The sequence below is a fragment of the Coenobita brevimanus genome, chromosome 26 (genome assembly GCF_032717465.1).
Source record: "Coenobita brevimanus isolate Jiangsu-jjx chromosome 26, ASM3271746v2, whole genome shotgun sequence".
In the NCBI taxonomy this organism is placed as follows: domain Eukaryota; kingdom Metazoa; phylum Arthropoda; class Malacostraca; order Decapoda; family Coenobitidae; genus Coenobita; species Coenobita brevimanus.
In genome coordinates this window covers 38,375,440-38,397,110 of record NC_136979.1, presented here as the reverse complement: position 1 = coordinate 38,397,110, position 21,671 = coordinate 38,375,440, and the positions used below count along the sequence as shown (strand labels likewise).

Here is a 21,671-nt window from a genome sequence, read left to right as displayed (position 1 = left end):
TGAAGGTTGCAACAAATATAAAGTTGATACCGATATTCCCATTCTTATATTATTATAATTTACTTGGTAGAATTTTTGTGAACTGTTGACTGTCATCTGTCCCTGCCGTGACAGCAAAGTTTTCTAAAAAAAATTTCAATGCCGGGCTTTCTGACACACTTTACCCTTGCTATAGGCCTACATGGTGTCTGTGTTTTTCCTCTCATTTATTTCCTATGCATCATCCTCTTCCTGGTACCTTATTCCTTTTGCCTGTATTTACTGTCTTTGGCTCATCTTACTCTCTGGTTCTCGTTCCATTACACCCCTCTTAGTATATACTGCTTTCTTTTCTTTACCACTTCTTACATTCTTATACAAGGACTTATCTCTGGTATGTGTTCTGTCTTGCGTTCATCTCATTAGTGCCACTGCATTCTGCTTCCCCACTCCCCTCAATTTCTCCTACAAAATTTCCTTCCTATTCTGCTTGTCTTTGCTCCCTGCTTCCTCACACTTTCTTTCCCTTGCTAACTTGTGTTTTTCCCGTCCACTTCTTACCAGTTGTCCATTATTTCCTTCCTTCATGCTTACCTCTTCCACCCATCCCCCTCGTCCTCCCTGTTGCTTGCTGTCTTCTACCTTCCTGCTCTTGCTGACCCCCTTCCACTCATTCTTTCTTCTCTGCTGCCTTGTTGTTGTATCTCCTACCCTCTTGCTTCCTCGGCAGACCTTGCTGGAGGGATGCGTCACATTGGAGATGGAGGTGAGGCCCCGCTACCTGGTGCCCGACACTAACTGCTTCATCGAGCACCTGTCCGTCGTGCAAGACCTCGTGGCTGCTGGATCATACACGGTCATGGTCCCGCTCGTTGGTGAGTTAGTTATATCTTGTTTTGTGTAGTAAGTGATGTTCTTGGTTTCACGTCTTAATGCTGGCAGCTCTTTTTGTGCTCGTGTAGTGAGTTCTCGGTTGCTGTTGTGTCTTTATGCTGGCAACTTACTTTAAACCTTTGTGAAATGAGCTCTTGGTTACATATGTCAGCTAGATGTTGGGTGAGTGTTTAACTGTGCATGTTACTAGCGAGTTCTTGTTTACTGGTGTCTCTTAAATATTGGTCAGTTAATTGTTGCTGTGCTCTTGTAATGAGTTCTTGGTTAGTTATATTTCTTAAATGTCGGTGAATTTCTTTGCCCCTTCGCTAATGGGGTATCTTCGAAGTGAAATTCTGATAGAGGCAAGAATAAAAAGCTAAACGAAGTCGTCTGATAGTTGTAATAAAAAATCAGAATGACGCAATCGATGTGAATCTGCTAACGAATATTCTTTCAAATCCCTTAACAAGAGGTTTCTCATAAAGTGAGTCACATCGAATGAGGGTATTGAAGCTGCTGAATGTCGGTATCTTATTATGGCTATCAGTCATTAGTTTTGGTTATAGTCCGTTAAATGTTTGTATCTTACTGTAGCGCCTCTCGTACTGGGTACTTTATAACTGCAACTATCAGTAATAAATTCCTCATGCTGGTACGTTCTTAATGCTCCTCTTGCTGGAGTTTGCGGGCTGTTTCCGAGTTGCTTTGAGTAATCCTTTTTTTCTGTTCACGACTTTCATTGAAATTGACAGCTTGTTGTACTTGGTTGTCTGACATGTCTCACAGTGATTTGGAACCTAATGACGATGAATCCTGGTGTATGGGGATTTTCACAAGGATGCATGCAGGCATTGGCATCTCATGGTTTTGATTATATCATGAAAATCAAATGAGACAAGTTACAATCTTCCTTTTGCATGTTGGCTAAACGGGTAAATTGCGTCATTATGCAGTTGCTGTATTTGAAAGAGGAATGAGATTACGGAGATTTTTAGCAGTTTCAGTACTGGCATAAATGTTTTGGTAAGTGAGGGTTCTTACTTTCTTATTCTTATTACTAGAGAAAAATGCTGATTTCATTAAGTTAAATTTGTGTGAACTGCTTTACTTGTTAACAGCACAAGTTTGGACAAAAAGCTACCAGTGGGGAGAGGGAGTTCAGTGGTATGAGTTAAGATTATGTAAATTATGCGAGTGTAGTGAGTGAAACAAGAACATGGTATTACGGAAAGTAAGGGGAGGATAAGGTGGAACGGATTGGGGTACATGGGGGAGGTGATGGGAGGTGGCGTGTGGTAAGACAAAAGAGCTACGAGTATATTTGTGCGGGTTTTGCAGATCTATTTGTATTTCTCCTTCCATGATGTATTTGCATAGTGTACCTTAACCTCTTAACCCTGGCTAACGATAGACGATTTTATTCAGCTTTAAATTGTATTTCCGTCCAATATGGGTTAATGTTTTGTAAATTGTCGACGTAGATTGCATAAATTACAAGAGCAAACCCATTGCAGGAAGGCGAGTTGGATGGTCAGGCAGGGTGAAATGGGGGGGGGGGAGGGGGAGTAGTGTGTGAGGATGTACGGCTGGGTGGCGTGGGTTGTGGGGTGGGCGGACTAACTTAACTTCAGCACATGTACTCTCACACCCGGCCAGACTCCGGTGATGTCATGCCGTAATATTAGTGTCTAGGTAACTCTCTTGCCACGCGCTGATGTTTATGCAGAGTGCTTGTTTCTGTCCTTACGTATGTATGCCTAGCGCTTTTACGAATCGTGTTACCTGTTTGCTGCTCTGAGCTTGTGTAATTACAGGCATAATTGCGTGCAGTATCTGAATGTTTATCCAGTTCTTTAGTCATGAGCTTATATTTATGCAGAATACTTGTATCTTCATAACTCCTACGTCCACATTAGGTCATCTTTGTTTTGTTCCAAGGAGTTGACAAGACAAGTATAGTACCTCAAAAGGTCTTTCGACTCATACCGAGGAAGTACCACGGATAAAGTTACCGAGCAAATGTTTCTGCTATAACAGTGAGAGAAGAATTCTTGCATCTTTACGATTTTATTTAGCTTAGGAGAGAATTTTCCAACTAGAGTGGTTAGCTAAAGCCTTCTTTAACTGCTTCACTACTAGGCCACTGTGTCTGAATCAACCTGTCTTGGGGTAGCAAAAAAAAAAAAAAAAAAAAAAAAAAAAAAAAAAGTTCTCGGGGTAAAGGGGTTATGTCTGTATACCAAGAGCTTATAGTAGTCCTGTTAGGTGTATGCTATTCTGAGCGTGTGTAGTTATGGGCATGATCGTGTGCTCTATCTGAATGTATGCATGTGTGAGTGTGTGACTGTCTGCATGCGTATGGGGCTTTGTGTGTGTGTGTGTGTGTGTGTGTGTGTGTGTGTGTGTGATGCCTCTTTGTATGTGTGCGTGCGTGCGTGAGCGTGCCTACGTGTGTGTGGGCCAGACAACGAGACAGGTATTCTTGGCCGTACCTGTAATTAATACCTCCCTCTTAATTGATCCTTATTTGTTAGTGTCTGGGAGGAATGGAGAGAGAGAGGGAGAGAGAGAGAGAGAGAGATTCTTTCAAAACAAAGCAGTTTAAAAGGTAAAATCAAACAACAGTAAAACACTGAAGGTAAGAATGGCAGAGTTTGAATATGAAAGAGGGATAGAGAGTCTTAGGGAGAATGTAAGGTAGAAATAAAGGGGAAAAAGGACGCTAATTTGTTTGAGAATAGAACAGAGAAGTGTGTTAAAGGTGGGTTTCAAGTAAGGATTAGGAGAAAACCTGAAAACAGACTGCGAGACAGACATAAATGGGAAAAGGGAAGGAAATGTGGATCAGAGGGAAGAGTAAGGGAAGACTGATAGGTATAGTGAAGAAGGCAGAGTGAAAATTTACTGGTGGACGGTTTGCCCTGAGATGACGTGTTTTTCAATTCACTCAGATTCCCATCAGACAATTTTATTCACGTAAGGAAGGAGTTCTAATGGTGCTAGGGGTTAATGAAGGCCAGGTCAAACTCCTCCCTGTAAATACCTCCGAAGTAGAATTAAATTGTCTAGAGGTGTTGAGAACGAAATCAAAACTAAGTCAAAAGGTTAAAGAAGTTTAGAAAGGAAGGGAATAATAAGGAATGAGAGGTGAGGAGACTGGAAAGATATGGAGTGAGGAGAAAAAGCACAAATGAAAAGTAAATTGCGGAGAAGTGGGAGGAGTAAATTGACAGGAGGAGAAATGTAAGAAAGGGGGACTATATACTGTACATGAGGAAGAGAAAATGTTGAGAGGAAAGACCGAAGGGGAGAAAACGAAAGAAAAGGAGCCTGGAGGAAGAGAAGATAGCTGAGAGAGTGGAGAGAAGGAAAGAATGAAGAGGAAACAGATGATAGAAGAAAAGAATAAAGAGAAATAGTGAAGAAGAGGAGAAAGAAAACTAAGAGTATGGAGGGGGAAAAGAGAGTGGAGTGGAGGGAGAGAAGAAGAGAGTGGATGGGAAGAATGGGGGTCGGCTAAGGTCAGTGCTAAAGTCTTGTGGTTCTTATGCAAATGTTGCTTTACTGAGGAGGGACAGAGAGGAGGAGAAGAAACGTAAGAGAGAGAGAGAGAGAGAGAGAGAGGAAATCGCAAACGACAGGAAGATAAGTGAAAAGTGGTAAGGATTGATACGTGAGAGATTAGAACGAAGAAAAAAGCAGCAGATAGTGAAAGATATAATGAACAAAAAGAAGAGGAGAATATAAATCTGTGTTAAAAGGTAAGCAAGAAAGGAGATATCAGAAAGGGAGATTTTAGGAAAGAGAGAATGGAGAAGAGAAGGAAAGGGGAGGAACAGAGCAGGATAAAAAGGGAAGTAGGAATGAAGGAAATGTTGGACAGGTAAAGAAAAAGAGGGAAGGAGAACGAATGAAAAAACAAGGAAAGAAAGAAATAATGTAAAGTACGAAAGATAGGCGAAGAAAAATAAATATATATAAAAGGCGACATAGAACAGGACACAGATTAAAAGAGAGATAGGGAAAGAATTCTGGAACGGGTGAAATATAGGAGGAATTTTAAAACAGGCAGAAAAAAAGGGAAGTAAATAGAAGGAACGCTGAAAGAGGACATAAAGAGGAAAGGAAGAGTTTGCACTGTCGTTAAGAGAATAGCTGGAGGGATGAAAGGAACATAAGAAAGAAAGAAAGAGAGAGAGAGAGAGAGAGAGAGAGAGAGAGAGAGAGAGAGAGAGAGAGAGAATGGGGGGGGGGATGTAATGAAGGGTATGAGGTGGCAGTGGCCTGGTGGCAGAGGTGGGGTTAGGGGCTGTAATGACGCCTCTCAGTTGTTATGCCTCCCAACCCACTCTCAGCCCCTGCCAACTTATCTCCCTTCAAACCCATCCCCTGCCAACTTACTTCCCTTCACACTTATCCCCTGCCAACTTATTTCCCTCCACACTCATCCCTTGCCAATCAATCATCCTTCAAACCCATCCTCTTCCTTCGCAAACCTTTTCTTTTTCTTCCCTGCTTTTCTTCCCTCCTAACCTCTCTTTCTTCTCCCTCCTTACTTCTCTCAATTCCTGTCTCACCTTAACATTTCACTCTCTTTACCTCCTTACTTCTTTCTCATCCATTTCCTTCTTCCTCTTTCCTTCCTGACAAGCCTCTCTCTTCCCTCTCCTTTATATCTTTTTTATGCTGATCTCTGCTTATTCTGTTAGTTTCTACATTTTCCGTTCTACTTTCATTTCTCCTTACCTCTCGCTTTCACACTTCGTTTCTTTCCACGGTACTCCTCTTTGTCCCACCCTGCTTTTTTACATACCCTCTTTGCCGTCCTGTCCCCTCACCACTTGTCTCACCCCCTTGGACATGTTTGGACCCTGAGACATGCATTCTTCCCATTCCACCCTTACGCACTGCATTCTGGCTTACTTTTCATTCTTCTCCTGCTGTCTCATTATTTTTCCTTGCAGTCATCCACCTCTTTATTGCCCTTTCTCACTACTTCCTTCATTATTCATTATCTTTCTCTTATCTTCCTCTTACCTTATCTTTCTTTTGTTTGGTCCTACATCTACGCATTCCCCCCATTCCGTTTTAATCTTTACTAATTCATGTCTTATATGCTTCTCATTTCCTCACTCGTCTTTCTCTTTTATTTGTATGTCTACTCTCCGATCCGTAGCTTTGCACTTCTCATCTGTCCTTGCCTCCCAGCATCTGTTATAATTTTCCCGTTTTTTTAAACCTCGTCCTCACACTCTTGGTTGCCCTGCATACCTCCTTATGTTTTCCCCTATCTCAGCATTAAGTGTCTTAACTCTCTGAGGTGGTATTTGTGTGTGTGTGTGTGTGTGTGTGTGTGTGTGTGTGTGTGTGTGTGTGTGTGTGTGTGTGTGTGTGTGTGTGTGTCCTTTTGTCTTGTAATCTCTTTCTACCCCTCCGCATCTTCCCACTTCGTTTTTCACCGATGTATTAATTGTTCAGTTTTCTTTCCTTCGTTTTTTCATCCTCCTTATCCTTTGTGCCCCCCTTCTCATTTACCTGTGTCCTGTTTCAATTACTGTACGACTTTTTTCACGTCTCCTCAATTTGGTTTGCCATGCCTCCCTTGTCATATTATTTGTCAGTACTTCTACCTTGAGTATAATGTATATCTCACCTTTTCGTGTGTACCATGTCGTCTGATAGTACTTCACCTTTGTATGTATTTCAATCCTTAATTTTAATAAGGAGAAACCATAATGGATATCAGATTTGCAGTTTTATATACGTCACATTAGAAGTGTCTCAATTTACAGAGTTCTCTGTGGCTAACACTGATAAGTTGATGGGCCTACACTCTTGAAGTATGGTTGCTGTGCAGACGAAATATTGACCTCTCGTATGGTCTGAGTAACACTTGTATTCTATTTCAGGTAACGCCAGGCATTTTATTCAGCTGAGAGTGCGTAAAAAAGTTTTAAAACCAAACATCCTGCTTAAGATTTTTTTTTTTCTTCCCGTGAACAGTCTCTGTCATATTACTGTCAAGCCTCGTGGTGGTGTGGGACATGCCAGATTGCAAATATTTTTTTCTAGTTCGTAATGTCTTCACGCTTTAAAAATGTTGGTGTCATAATCCAGGCCTCTGTGTCCATGTCTATAATTCTGCCTAATACAGAGCCGGTTACATTTGAGGGTGTAGGCCGCTGAGGAGTGTAGTTGCCAGGTGCTATTTTGATTTTGATGGTAGGGAAAAAAAGTCGTGTTCTTATCATACTAGGGCTCGTCGCAAGAAAGTCAGCTGTTATTGAAGCTTCGTGCCTTATATTTTGCCACGATACATCATTTTAAATTGATGTTGGATTTCGTTTTCCCAGAGATATGTTACTTTCAGGATCCAGTTTGTTACTCTGAGGATTATTAGCAGTTACCACTAGTGTCCATTACCTGAGACCGCTGACCAGTCTTTCGTTTGTAGGATTTTATCGTCTCATGTCTTGTTACTGTGGACAGTGTTTGGTGTCACCCAAAACTCCTCTTTTGACATTTTAACTTTGATGGAGGAGGTTTACACACACACACACACACACACACACACACACACACACACACACACACACACACACACATACAAAGGGGGAGAGAGAGAGAGAGAGAGAGTGTTCAGTCCATGTACGAGTATTCGTGTTGTAAAGCAAGGCAAATGATCCCTTGGTAGAAATTATTAAAACTATCGATAACAGATATGTAGAGATGAAATAATCGAACTGTAGAAAAATGTCAAAGAAAAGATGGGACCAGTGTTTATATGAGATTTACCTGCAGTTGGGTGTATATATATATATATATATATATATATATATATATATATATATATATATATATATATATATATATATATATATATATATATATATATATATATATATATATATATGCATTAGAGTTGTTGAAAGATGTTAAGTATTGTCTCAGCGGTGTATAAAAATGCAGAAGCCTGAATTACATAGTAGGCTACGGGAAGTAACCAGTGAAGAAAGGACGTCGTAGAATGGATAGAGTCTGGCGCCGGTGTGGAATTTAGTGCCATTAATCTGCGTCACTGTTAAGGCGGGATATTACACGTCATTATCTTCCCTTTCTTCACAGCCCTAGTCCTTTCTCCCTCACCTGCCTGCCCTTTCTCTCCATCCTACCCTCTCTCCTCTGCCAGCTTTTTTCCCCTTACCTGCCCTTTCTCCTCCTAGTACCGTTTCTCCCCCACCTTCCCTTTCCCCTTTGCTGGCCTTCCACTCACCTGCCCTTTCCCATTTGCTGGCCTTCCCCTCACCTGCCCTCTCCCCTTTGCTGGCCTTCCCCTCACCTTCCCTTTCTCCTTCACCTACCCTTTCCCTCCCACCTTCCCCTTCTGTCACCTGCCGTTTCTCCCTCACTTCCCTTTCTCCCCACCTGCCCTTTTTCTCGCTTCCTTTTTGCGTTGTCTTTTTTTTTTTTTTCTATGTCCTTAGTCTCTACCCATGCTGTCACTGCCCTGGCTTCTTGCTACCCTTTCTCTACTCATTGTGTATTTCATTACCCTTTCTCTCTCAACATCCCGTTCTTTCTGCATTAGCCTTTTTTGTTCTTTCTCCTTTCTTTCTCATTTTCTCTTTCTTGCTGTCCCTTTTTCATCGTTGCTGTCTCTCCCCCCCCCCCTCTCTCTCTCACCTCTGCAGTGATGACCCCGAGCGAATCTTGACCCGTATGTGACCTGAGATTTAACCTTTAGACATTGACCTCTGGGTGATCCTAAGGTGAGATATAAATTGGCAGCTAGTGTCATTTATGTTAGTCCCGTAATCAGTGGCAGAATAAGACAACACTCTTTTCATAACTAACACATCTTGACTGGCAGCTAAGTCTAGTGTTGATCTCATGTAATAGCACAATATTCAGAATAGAGATGGCAGTTTTAGGCCAAGTTAAAGTGGATAGTATGGTTATGCATGTACTGTGCGTATGTATTGGCTTAATGACCTTGATGACCTCCAACAGCCTTTTGACCTCAGGATCGCGCGCGCGCACACGCACACACACACACACACACACACACACACACACACACACACACACACACACACACACACACACACACACACACACACACACACACACACACACACACACACAGAAATTACAATCAGCAGTTTTTGTTTGTGATACCAGCTTAATGACACAGATCTCTAAAATATCTAAGCCTATTCACTAATTATATGAGCATGTGACATTATCTTCAAAACGACCTATGAGTGACTGTGCAGATGACGAATACCCTTGAAAGAGTAAGGTGGTGGCGGTATAGGGGTCGTCCACCTCGGCATTGGCGCCAGGGCAGTACACGGTGACATAATAACACGCTGCAGGGGCTTTTTTGTCGCATGCCCTCCACCCATGCCACACTCTCGTACCTCTTCTACTCCCTGCGTCCCCTTCGACTCATCCTTTCTCCCTCTCCCTGCCTTCCCTTCCCCCTTTTCTTCCCGTTTCGTCCGTTCTCGTCGCCCCTTGTTTGCATCCTTAGCTGCAATTTTCCCTTCCTTCTCTCTTGTTATCGAATTCCCTTTTCAGCACATGCTCGTCCTGCCCCCCCTCCCCTTTAGTTCTTTTTCTCGCGTCCCCCTTTCTAATTGACGTCCTTGTCCCTTTACTCTCCCTTCCCTTTCCTTCTCTTTTGTCATCTCCTACCACTACCACTGCCTGCTACACTCTTGTCTCCTCCCTGCGTCCCCTCGTCCTCACGCCTTACCACCTTCCTGCCCATTTCTCTTTTTCTCGCGCCCTTCTTTCTAATAGTCGTGCTCGTCGCCTTCCTTTGCTGTCCTTTCCTTTTTCTTCCCCTTTTGTCTTATGCCTTCCCCGCCACATTCCCGTATCGCTTCTTACGTCCCCACACCCTACACCTCCGATCCCTTCCTTCTTTCTTATCAGGTCCATCTTTCTCTCTGTTGTCCCACTGTCGCTCTCATTTACTGTTCCATCTTCGTCCTGTCACGCGCTACTTTTTTTTTTTTTTAATTGCATAGCCTCCCTATTGCACTTTGGCACCTCTTGCGACTTCTTCCTCTAACCCCGTCTCCCATTCCCTTTTTCTTGTGTCCTTTCTCTTGTGACCCATCTGTTTTTCTTTTGCTCTCCCTTCCCATTCTTTCTCTCACTGCCTTTCCCCATCATCTTTCATCATCTCGTTGACCTTTCCCATCCTCCTTTTCTTTTCATGTCTCTTCTTTTGCTGTCCATATTCTTCACTGTCCTCCCTCCTTACTGCCTCTTACTTTCAATATTTTCGTCTTCTCCATCCCTTACCTTTCTGTTTCAGCATCTGTTAGTGTTTCCCTTCTTCCCTTTCACCGCTTCTCCTCTTCAATTTCCTCATTTCTGCTGGTCGTCTTTTTCACAGGCCCTTACATCTTCTTTTCCTCCTCTCTTTACAGTCACTGCCTTTTCCTTTCAACTTCCCTCACCTCATCCTGTTACCTGACTTCTTGTGTACTCTTCGCTTCCCATTATTTCGTTTCTTGGCGCCTCATCACCCTAGTTCCATGATATTATATGTGGTTTTTGTCTGCCTAATGTTCTTCCCTTTGCTGTAGGCCTACTTTTGATTCAGCAAGTAATTGAGATATTGAATGTTCTTGTTTCTTCATGGCACAAAGGGATTCAAGTAATGACTTTATACTCACACAACAAGCTTCTCCGTCTCACACCATACTCTACCACACTTCACACCGCCACATCACGCACTCCCACCTCGCGTACTGCTGCGCCTCCCATCTCCTAGTACAGAGACATTCCTAACCATGTCAGACCTTTGTTCTTATGCTTTAATCAGCTTGCTAAGTTTGTAATATTTTAATGATAATGATACTATCGAAATATAAGTCAAGCTGTGTATGTGTCTGTCTGGGCGTTTGTTCGTTTCTTTCACGAGAATGGTAACAGTTATCGACCCAATTCTTACTGCATTAGGTCGGGGTAAGTCCAGGGAATGTCAGAAAAATACCAAACAAAAATCTGGCGTTCGCGCGCAACGGGACGGCGCGAAAATGTCGGAAAGCGCGACACGCGAAAATATGCGAAATTAATTTTTTCGAATTTTGGGCCGAAGTGATCATTGTGGGCTTAATAACGGTGCTCAGACAAAGATAATGGTATTTGCAATTATTTTGTGATGGAAAGGCTATTAGTTAATCCCGCATATTTTTGCCATCAAGCACTGGTAATGATAATAATAATAATAATAATAAAATTTATTATCAGCCTTTCTTTATTAATTTATTCTGTGTGTTGGCGAGTTTAATTAATTGTCCAGAAGAATAAAAATGCTACACTTGAGGAAAGATGTGCGTGGGTTGCAACTGTTTAGGTTTCTTGTGTGTGTGTGTGTGTGTGTGTGTGTGTGTGTGTGTGTGTGTGTGTGTGTGTGTGTGTGTGTGTGTGTGTGTGTGTGTGTGTGAGAGAGAGAGAGAGAGAGAGAGAGAGAGAAATTAGTAGTTGCCTCAGTTTTTACATGGTATGGATTCTCTTTCTCTCTCTCTCCTTTTCTGTTTTTAGCATCCCGTACCCCTTTGCTCTCTTCTGTTACCTTCTGACATATTTCTTTCTCCTTATCACCCTCTTCCATCCATTGCTTCATTCTCTTTGTATTCTCCTTTATCATTTGGTCCTTTCCCTTCCTTCTTCCCGCCTTCTTGCTTCCTCATTCTCCGTCCCTCTTTCACTTGCATTTTCCCTCTTTGTTTCTTCTTCTCCTACCCTATTTCATTCGCATTATTCTTTCTCCTTCCTTTGCAGTCTTCCTATTTCTCTTTAGTTTCATTTCCTATTTCTTTCTCTACCTCCTGTCTTTTTTTTTTCTTTTATTATCCTGTCTCTTCTTCCCACCTCCTCTTCCTCTTCCTCCGGCGTTCTTTTCTCATAGTTTCTCCTCTTTCCTTCTCCTATTCCTCCCTCCTGCATCCCTTTTCTCTCTGTTTAGTTTCTTCATCCATCCTTCCTCTTCCTCTCTCTCCTCCGGCCCTCTTTCCTCCCTATTTTTCTCATGCTCTCCTTCCCTCCAGCTCTCCTTCACTACTCTCGTTTTGCGGGTCTGACTTTGATTAGGGTGTCTGGTGATCGAGCCAGAGGGGAAAAGGTGGAGGGGGAGATAAGATGGAGGGGAAAGTGTGGAGGGGGAGACAGAGTGGAGGGGAAGGTCGGGTGGAGGGGAAGGGTGAGGAAAGGTCGATGGTTGACGTAAGGAGGGAAAGAGAGGAAGAACAAAAGAAAGAAAAGGAGAGCAGAAGCATGGGAGAGTTTGAGAGAGGTCGATAGTTGATGTAGAAAGGGAGGAGTAGTAAAAGGATGAGAGATGAAAGAGGTCAGTGATGACACAGGAAGGCGAAGAAAATCAAAGAAGTGAAGGATATAAGAGTTTGAGAGAGAGGTCGAAGGGTATTGTACATAAGGGAAGTAGAGCAATATATCGCTAAGAAGGAGGAAGGAAACAAAAGGATGAGAGGTGAAAGATGTCGAAGGATGTTGAGGGACGACGAAAGAAAGAACATGTCAAAAGAAAGGGGAAGAAAAGGAATGAAAATATCGTGAAATAAGGCGTGATGAGAAAGAAACTGCATTTTATTTGCTGTTCTGTACTTGACGTAAATCGAGGAGTAGGAATAGTTGCTGTATGAGGAAGATGAAATAAGGAATGAGAATGAGGGTGAAAGGAGGATTAATTGAAGTTAAGTTGCATTGGGAACTATTTTTGCTGTTATTTACTGACATGAGATAAGAACACAGAACAAATTTCACAAGAAAGGAGAAAAGGAAAATGGAAAAGAAAATAATGTGAAAGCAACAGTGATTATAGTGAAGCTGCATTAGGAACTGTAATTAATGTTTTGTATGTAACGTATGATGAAGATGAGGAACAAACGGATAGAGAAAGAAGATATTGTACAAGGAGTGAAAGAATGTGAAAGGTGGAGCGATGGTAAGTGGAAGGTACATTAGGAACGAACTTTGTAATGTTTTCCTGACTTTTTTCATACAGAAATTTAGCCACCGTCGTTAATATCGTATAATTCCTTCACTAAGAATGATTATTCTTAAGCCGAAAAAAAATAAAAAATCGTCTGGGCGTAGCAAGAATTATTAGAAAGCCGCCATTGTTGTCAGGAGAATATGCCGTTTTAACCCATTCATTATGAATTCTTTCCCCTGAGCTAAGTAAAATTGCCTGGCGATAGCTGGATAAAAATTTATAAAAGCTGTACCGCAGTGTTGGAGTTGAGTAAAGCTAAGGTCTGTCTTTGCGTGTGTCATTGCTGGAAATGACCAGACAGCTGATTTTTGTTATTTCCATCTTAGGGTGAACAGATCCTTTACCTCAGGTCAGTGTCTAGAGAAATTTGAGGGATTATTTTGTCTCATATTATCCACACTAACACTGGCGCCAACAGACTTCGTTCAATTGTTGGCTGGAAGCTTTCGTATGATTTCCAGCCGCGACCCTTAATTTTGGAGAATTTGGTGGTCATGATATTCCCGACTAACCATGAGCTTTGACAGTTTCAGCGACCGTAAGTAATCTACCAACGTCTCATTTATACTTCAGTATCATGTCATTTTTACTCCGCCATGAGACTTCAGCTTCATTTCGTTTATACTCTGGGATCCCGTCATTTGTACTCTGGGATCATTGCATTTAACATCAGACTTCAGTTTCATTTCACTTTGGCATTACATTTCAGTTCCATTTTTATACATCGTCATTATTTCTTTTTCACGTCGACATCATTTCCTTTATATTCATGCATTATTTTCTTTATAATTTAGCATCATTACCTTTGTACTGCAGTGTATTTTTTTTTATTCCTTTGCATTATTTAATTTTTACTTCAGTAGCATTTCATTTACAGTAAACGCCAACTACCCATTTCAGTGTAATTTCATTTAAACACTGACATCATTTTATTTATACATCATCACTTTGGTACCACTTCACCCACACAGACATATTTCGTCACACGTCATCACTGCATGTATACAGTACCCCAGCATCTTCTTTACATTTCAGCTTGGGGTATCATTGTACTTTATCACTTTCACAATATGTACTCCAATATCACTGTCATTTACATTCTGACATTTCTTTTCGTCCTTGATATTTTATTCCGCATCCCTCCTTTGTTATTAGATTATTTCCAAGTAACCCTTTTTTAGACTCTATTCCTTGCCGTATTGCGCTGTGTTATGTTCACGTCGTTCTGTTAATGCTAAGCGTTAATATTCACGTTATGGAGTTACAGTGCCTAATAATCTCACGGTGATCCAGTTTGGTGTATTAAGCTCTCGTGTCGTGAACTCTGGCATTAGATCTACAACGGTGATGCTGTTTTGTTTTGCTGTTGTCCAAGCGTAATGAAGTTTGGGGTCTGTAACTCTCCCATACCCATTTTTGGTGGTGCAAAAATAAAATGGATTACTGACGTCAGACTTTTTTACTTTGAATTTTTTTGTGTGATTACGTGTTATGAACCCCAGCATGTGATAATCTCTTCATCCTGCTCTTTTAGTATGTGCGCATTCTTACGTTTTTTTTTTTTTTTCCCTGCCGCCTGAAAAAAATATTCAACCTAGAAGACATCTCGTGTTCTGAAGGAATAGAAAATGAGTTCATATACCTTTTCAGTTGGATTTAATTTCTTTCATGCGGTCACCAAACAGTTTTATTCGTCTTCGCGGAGACCTCTCTAGTGAAGGGATTAGAGATGATTTCTGTTAACACCTATGGCACGATCATATCGTTTCTATATCGTTCTTGATATTGTCTAAGTATACGAGTTTTTGAGAGATCCCTCGTAGTGAGTAAGGCTAAACAATCTTCTTCCCAAACCTCTTTTATACATTGACGTCTTGTTAACTATATTCTTGCTACCGCCAGCTGAATTTATTAAGCTTGAGGGATACTAAGGAAAGTGTTGACTTCTCTCTCCTAAGCTGAGAAAACCAATCCGGTAGTAAACAAAATATAATCATGTGAGACAAGCTGGGTTAAAGGGTAGTGACCCCCTGTGAAAAGTACCCGGTGTTCATGTTCATTACGTGGACAGGTGTGGGGGGGGGGCAGGTGTGGAGAGGTGGACCAGACGGGAGGGAGGGAACGAAGATTGTTGGGGGAGGGTGGAAGGGACGAAGAGGGAGAGGGGAGGGGAGGGGACGGTACATTCTTCATCTCTCGCCTGGAATGTTGGTTGTTTTTGCTCTCGCTTTTTTGCAGTACTTTTTTCGAATGCTTTCCCCTAATAACTCATTTACTCATAAACCCCCCCCCCCTCCCTTCTCTCTCTCTCTCTCTCTACCTACCTACCTACCTTCGTACCTATTTGTCTGTATCTGTCATCAGTCTATCTGTGTGTGTGTCTGTCCCCTCTTATATACAACTCTTACACATTCCTCTGCCTGGCGATTCTTCTTTCATATCCCCTTTCATCTTACTCTCATTTCCCTCCGTGCCGTGCTCATTCCATGTCCGTAACATCATATGCTTTTTTCCATTCCATTCCCCAAATCACCCTCATGACAGATTGAACCCCCCATCCACCATGAAGCAAGTAAATCAAGTCAGAGGTTCAATTAAGCCAGGGGCGTCCTCAGCTGGGTTATATTAGTGTGACGAATGGGTGGACTCGTGGGACACCGCTACCACCATTACACCACACCACACACCACTTAGCCACACCACATTGATTATTGAGACAAGGAGACTGCTGGGAGGTGACTTGATGCAGGGGAGAGAGAAAAGTTGGAAAAGGAAATGTTGGAAGAAGATAGAAAGGCACACAGACTGCTGGGAGGTGACTTGATGCAGGGAAGAGAGAGAAAAAAAAGTTGGAAAAGGAAATGTTGGAAGAAGATAGAGAGACACACACACTGCTGGGTGGTGACTTGATGCAGGGGAGAGAGAAAGGTCGGAAACGGTAATGCTGAAAGGAGACAGAAAGACACACAGACTACTGAGAAGTGACTTGATGCAGGGGAAAGAGAAAGGTTGGAAAAGGAAATGTTGGAAGAAGACAGAAAGACACACAGCACTTAGCTACAACCACATTGGTTGCTGAGACAAGGAGACTGCTGCGAGATGGTTTGGTCCAGGGAAGAGAGAAGGGCGGAAGAGGGTGCTGGAAGTGGATAGAAAGGCTGAAGGCTGGAAAAGGATGGAAAGGCTGGAGAAAGTGAGAGGTTTGAAGGAGAGGGAATTATTAGCAGAGAAAATTTGGAAGAAGAATGTTGGAAGATGACAGATAGTTGGAGGTCAGGTGAAACGAGAAAGACAGGCAAAAATAAGAAGTTTGAAGGAGAGGGAAGTATTAGAAGAGAAAATTTGGAAGAAGAACGTTGGAAGATGACAGACAGTTGGAGGTTAGATGAAACGAGAAAGACAGGCAAAAATAAGAGGTTAGAAAAAGAGAGAGAAAATCCAGCAAAAGTAAGAGGCCGGAAGAAGAGAGAAAGATCAGAAGAGAAGAATGCTGGAAGAAAGGAAGTGTGGAAGACGAGGGAGACTGACATAAGCGAGAGGCTGGAAGAAAAGAGAAAGACAGGAACTGCTACCACCACATTGTTTCCTCAGACTAGGAGACTGATGTTAAAGTTGGTTTATTTTTAACCGACAGAAATCCCTAACCCCTTTCACCTCAGTTGATGGTCACGTATAGTCAGACAGGAAATTAAATTTGGCTAGTAACCAAGGAGACTCATTCCTGTTTCATAACTAAAGCTCATAGAATGTCATGCTACTACAACTAAGTATATAGGTTGTCGGAGTGGCTAAGCATACGGTAATAATTTTCCGTTTCCTAAAATAAAATTAAAAAGACGACATGGGGTTCAGGGACGGCGCTTAGTAAAGGAGTAAGTCAGCGGGGAGGTGCTGGGATGCGGGGAGAGGCATAGGGAAGCTTAGAGTACGGAAGGATGGGGGGTAGGGAGTCAGGCGCTGTATGTGTGTGTGCGTGTTTGTGTGTATGTGGGGCACCTCTGTATGTCTAGCGGTTCCCATCACACACACACACACACACACACACACACACACACACACACACACACACACACACACACACACACACACACACACACACACACACAATATGTTATGGGAGTACATATATAATACATATACATACTCATACATACGTGCATAGTCAAAACGCACGCACGCACGGACGCGCGCGCGCGCACACACACACACACACACACACACACACACACACACACACACACACACACACACACAAGCTGCGATGGGAACACATACATAAATGGTGAACATATACACGCGAAGTAGATCAGTACACCCGTTATTGTACGCAGATGCTGGCTGCTAGTTACATAGTTCCACACACACACAGGCATGCGCACACGTACCTTAACACACACACACACACACACACACACACACACACACACACACACACACACACACACAGAGTCGGTCACAAAAGCCAGCACGCACGCATACACCGGAGCTCACTCATTGACACTTACACACACACATTTTAACTGACACTTATCATTTACACTCACACACATGTACACACAGACACACGCTCATTTGCATGTACTCCTAGCCAAACACATTCGTTAATACAGACACAAGGGCAGGCAGACTAATGAATACACACAGACACACTTGCTGACACTTGCACTCACTTAACTCTTTGCTTGGATTTCCTTTCTCTAAACTATATCGCCTGGTGTTAGCTTGGATGCTGTACTTAACCCCTTCATACCGATAACATATTCACATTAATATATTCTTGCTACATTCATACGATTTTATTTGGTTAAGTCTTACGGATGTGGAGGGGTTAGATATAACCTTCATTAACCGCATCAGGACAGTAGACCAATTGTAAACACAATTACATGGTGGCCACAAGAATACAAAAACATGTCATCGGACTGAAAGGGTTAACTCCATCGAGAGCTACGAGAAAACGTATATTGAGACGGTTTTTAACCCCTTCATACAGACGATTTTTCTCCGCTGAAAGAAATAGGTATTAGTCTGAATAATGCACCTCACTACATCCATAGCAGCGATAGGGTTAAATGAGACAAGTTTTGAACCCACTGACTGCAAAGATTTCTCTCCAGTGAATTATATAACCCAAGTAAAAGCTGCGGGAAGGTGAATCGAGATAGTTTTTAATACTTTTATTATTCCTGTGATTATTCTCCGTTAAGTACACCATCTGAGGTTAGCCTGGACAAAGCACATCAGTAAAAAAAAAAAAAAAAATAGATTGAACGATTTTCTCTCTCTCTCTCTCTCACACACACACACACACACACACACACACACACACACACACACACTGGACAACGTGAGGGCAAAGTGGTGGTGTACACATTAGTACGTGCCCTTTCCCCCCACTCTCTTTCTCATCTCTCTCTACCTTAGAGAGAGAGAGAGAGAGAGAGAGAGAGAGAGAGAGAAGTACAGGAAAGGGAAAAGAGGGACAATATAGAGATGGGTAAAGGATATGAAGGGAATTCCGTATAATAGATATCTGACAGTTTGGGGACAGTTTTTGAATATAACAGGAGTATAACAGGAACGTAACGCCGCGCCGGTGGCACCAGAATTCACCATATAACTGATAGACAGCTTAACTGCATTAAGAAATTCATAGTGCATTATCCTAAATTTATGTCCAGTACTTAACACCCACGTTGTTCTTATTATTCCCTCTCACCTGGAAAAATTGTCTATCGTTAGCAGAAACAGAATCGTGCAGTTGTTCTGACCAAGAGAGGGTTCATGGTGACAGCTTTAACATTTTTCAATAATTTATGACTTTCAGCGAAAGAAAATTGTCAGGGGTTAGCAGTAATGCAGTACTGGGAAGGACGCGACTGTGAGTGTGATAACTTTTAACGAATCGCGTTTTTGGGCGTATGCTTGTGTTTTTTTCTTTCATTTATTTTTTGACTTTGGTGTATGTACTGTACTGTATTTATTCTCTGGTGACATTTTTTTCCCTCTGCAGTGTTGCACCCGTGTAAATATCGGTATTCCCACATGATTGAATGAGTTGGATTAATTTTGTAAATCTTTTTTTTTCTTGTGTATTTCAACCCTTGCCTCTTTCCATTTCCTTACAGTACTGAACGAGCTGGACGGCTTATCCCGGGACGCAGCGGTGGCTAAGTACGGTTCGGTGGGTCATGCCGTGAGAGTGAGGGAGGGGGCTGCTGCGGCACTGCATTATCTCAGGGTCACCAAGCCGCCCTCCCTCAAGTGTGTCACCTCACAGGGATCCGTCTTATCGTCAACCACATTCACCTCTGAGATCGATGTCCCGGTTGGTAACAAAAATTTCTGTCTTCGTTGTTTTTCTCCCGGTCAGTAGCAGAAATGTTAGTATTCGTCATTGTAGTTCCGCGTAGTAGCAGCAGTTTCATCCTTCACAATTTTAGTCACGGTTAGAAGTAAAAAGATTAGCTTTCTTAATTTCAGTTTCTTTCTTCTCCCGTTTCCTACTTATTTTCTTGGTCGTCCTCTTTGCTCATCGGTTAATAGGTAAAATAATGTTCCTGTTCTTTATCGCATTTTCTGTCAATTTTCGTGGTTTTCTTCAGTCGTCCAGTTGGTAGTAAAAGTTGTCTGTGTCGTTTCCCCTTTGATCTAATGATTCTCCTGGCTTTTATTTTGGTTCCAGTTATTATGTTACTTTCGTAAGTATCTGCCGTTCCTCGCTGTGGTTAGAACTAACGGTATCGTTACTTTCTTTTTCCTTTTCCAGCTGCTTTTCCTATTCTTCCTAACAACTGCAGTCATTAATTTTCCTATTGTCCCTCTTAAGTCCAGTCATCACCGTTTCTCTTTCAAAAATACTCCTGTTCGTTCCTCGCCCCAGTTGCCCCAATTAATGAGAAAAGTGTCCCCATTCATGTCGTTTGTCTCATGTTGTACTAATTATCCTAAGTTTCGTCTCGGTTCCAGTCGCTGTTATTTCCTTCGTATGCATCTGCTGTTCATCTCTCTGGTTGGTAGCAAACAAGATGTCCATGTTGTTTTTCCCCAGTTTCTACTTTTTCTGCCGTTCCAGTTTGTGTTAGACTTCATTCTTTCCGTATCTGTCTGCTGTTTCTCGTTTCAGTACATTTCGTGTTTCTTCACTATTCGTCTGTGTTTAGTGGCCCTTTTTCCTTCTTCGGTATACCTTCCTCCTGTGAATTCTTTCTTCTCTGAGGCATCCTCTCCTATTCTATACCGAAAGTGTTACATACATAACTACATACCTACATACACAGATACTTACAAACACAGGCAACATACAAGCAGGCAAAGGGACAGCTAACTGACCGAGACAGATATTCGACCAACCGTCCCCAACCATGTATGATCAGATCTGCTTATGATTCTCTTTACGGCTTCCCTTCTAGTTCTTGCCTCTCTCTCTCTCTCTCTCTCTCTCACAAAATAAATCGAATAAACGAATTCACTACAATGACAATGTTTCAAATGTTGTTCTCCCCACGTCTAAACCAGTATATTCAGCTTACGAGATATTTACCCAGCTAGAAGGTAAAATCGTCGAGAGATAGAAGGAACAGAGAAAATAAGGCGTTATCTTAGACAGTGGGTTTGCCTCTTCAATCCGACTTTTTTTTTTTTTTTTTTAATTCACGCTACCCGTAGATGATTTTATTGAGCTACTATGTACCCCTTCTGTACTAGAGGTCCTTCTTAATCCCTTCAACCCGTGGATGTGATATTCCATTCGTCCTTGCTGTTACCAGACGATTTTATTTAAGTTAGAAAGAAAGTACACCCTGATAGTGAAGAGGATTAATGAGTATACATAGCCCTTCCAGTTCGAAAAGTCGTATGAGAAGAATGATATCGTCTGTAGATAAAAAGAATAATATGAAAAATCCGTCATCGTATTGAAGGGATGAAGCAGAGAAACATAGTGGCAGATACAGGACCCTACGCGTTCCCCAACATCTCGCCGAAGTTAAACAAAGGGTATAAGTGACGTGGGTTCGAGGCACGGACAGAGACACAGAAAGTGAGGCACAGAAAAAAGCGGTATAATTGATGTGTTGGAGTTTAGCTTCCGGGAGAGAGAGAGAGAGAGAGAGAGAGAGAGAGAGAGAGAGAGAGAGAGATGTGTTCGATTCCTGCTTGGGGCAGATCTGAAAATATAATTGTGGTCTCGGTCTCATTTTTCCTCCACCTTTCTCACGCCTCTCATACTTCCTTCCCCCCCCCTCTCTCTCTCTCTCTCTCTCTATGTCCGTAAATGACCTGCCAAACACTGGAAGCGGTGCTTTCAGGAGGCACCGCTGACTCACCCCCTTGACCCTCGCTGGGGACGAAGCAGAGAGAGAGAGAGAGAGAGAGAGATGCATGGATGAAAGGACCGTTGAGTGGGAGAAAGTAAGTCAAAATAGAATAGAACGTTAGAAGAAAGACAAGAAGAAAAGTTTAAGGAAAAAAAAAATGAGGTGGAGACTGGACGGCAGAAGAAAGACAGGATAGATGATGAGTGGAGAAAGAAGGAAGATACAAAGGAAAAAAAAATATGGGAAGGCAGGTTTAGGAGGGGGGGGGTGGAAGAAAATATGAAAGAAAGCTAAGAGGAAGAGGAGTACAGAATGGATGAAAGAGGACGAATAGATGGCAAGGTTGAACACAAAACATATATATACCTGCATAAGTCAGCATAAGTTAGAGAAAAAGCTGGAAGGTATTTGCTAAAGAGGATATCTGAGGATGAAGATAAGGTAGGGGAGGAACAGTGCAG

At 42.2% G+C, this 21,671-nt stretch overlaps 1 protein-coding gene across 1 annotated transcript in view; it reads left to right on the top strand.

Annotated features, from left to right (window-relative positions):
• Smg6 (Smg6 nonsense mediated mRNA decay factor) overlaps window positions 1–21,671 on the top strand; it is a 202,422-nt gene that overhangs the window by 145,270 nt on the left and 35,481 nt on the right. Inside the window, exons 14-15 of the mRNA XM_080267983.1 lie at window positions 710–854; window positions 19,021–19,220. Of these exons, the coding sequence (XP_080124109.1) occupies window positions 710–854; window positions 19,021–19,220 (345 nt within the window). The remainder of the gene's footprint in view (window positions 1–709; window positions 855–19,020; window positions 19,221–21,671) is intronic.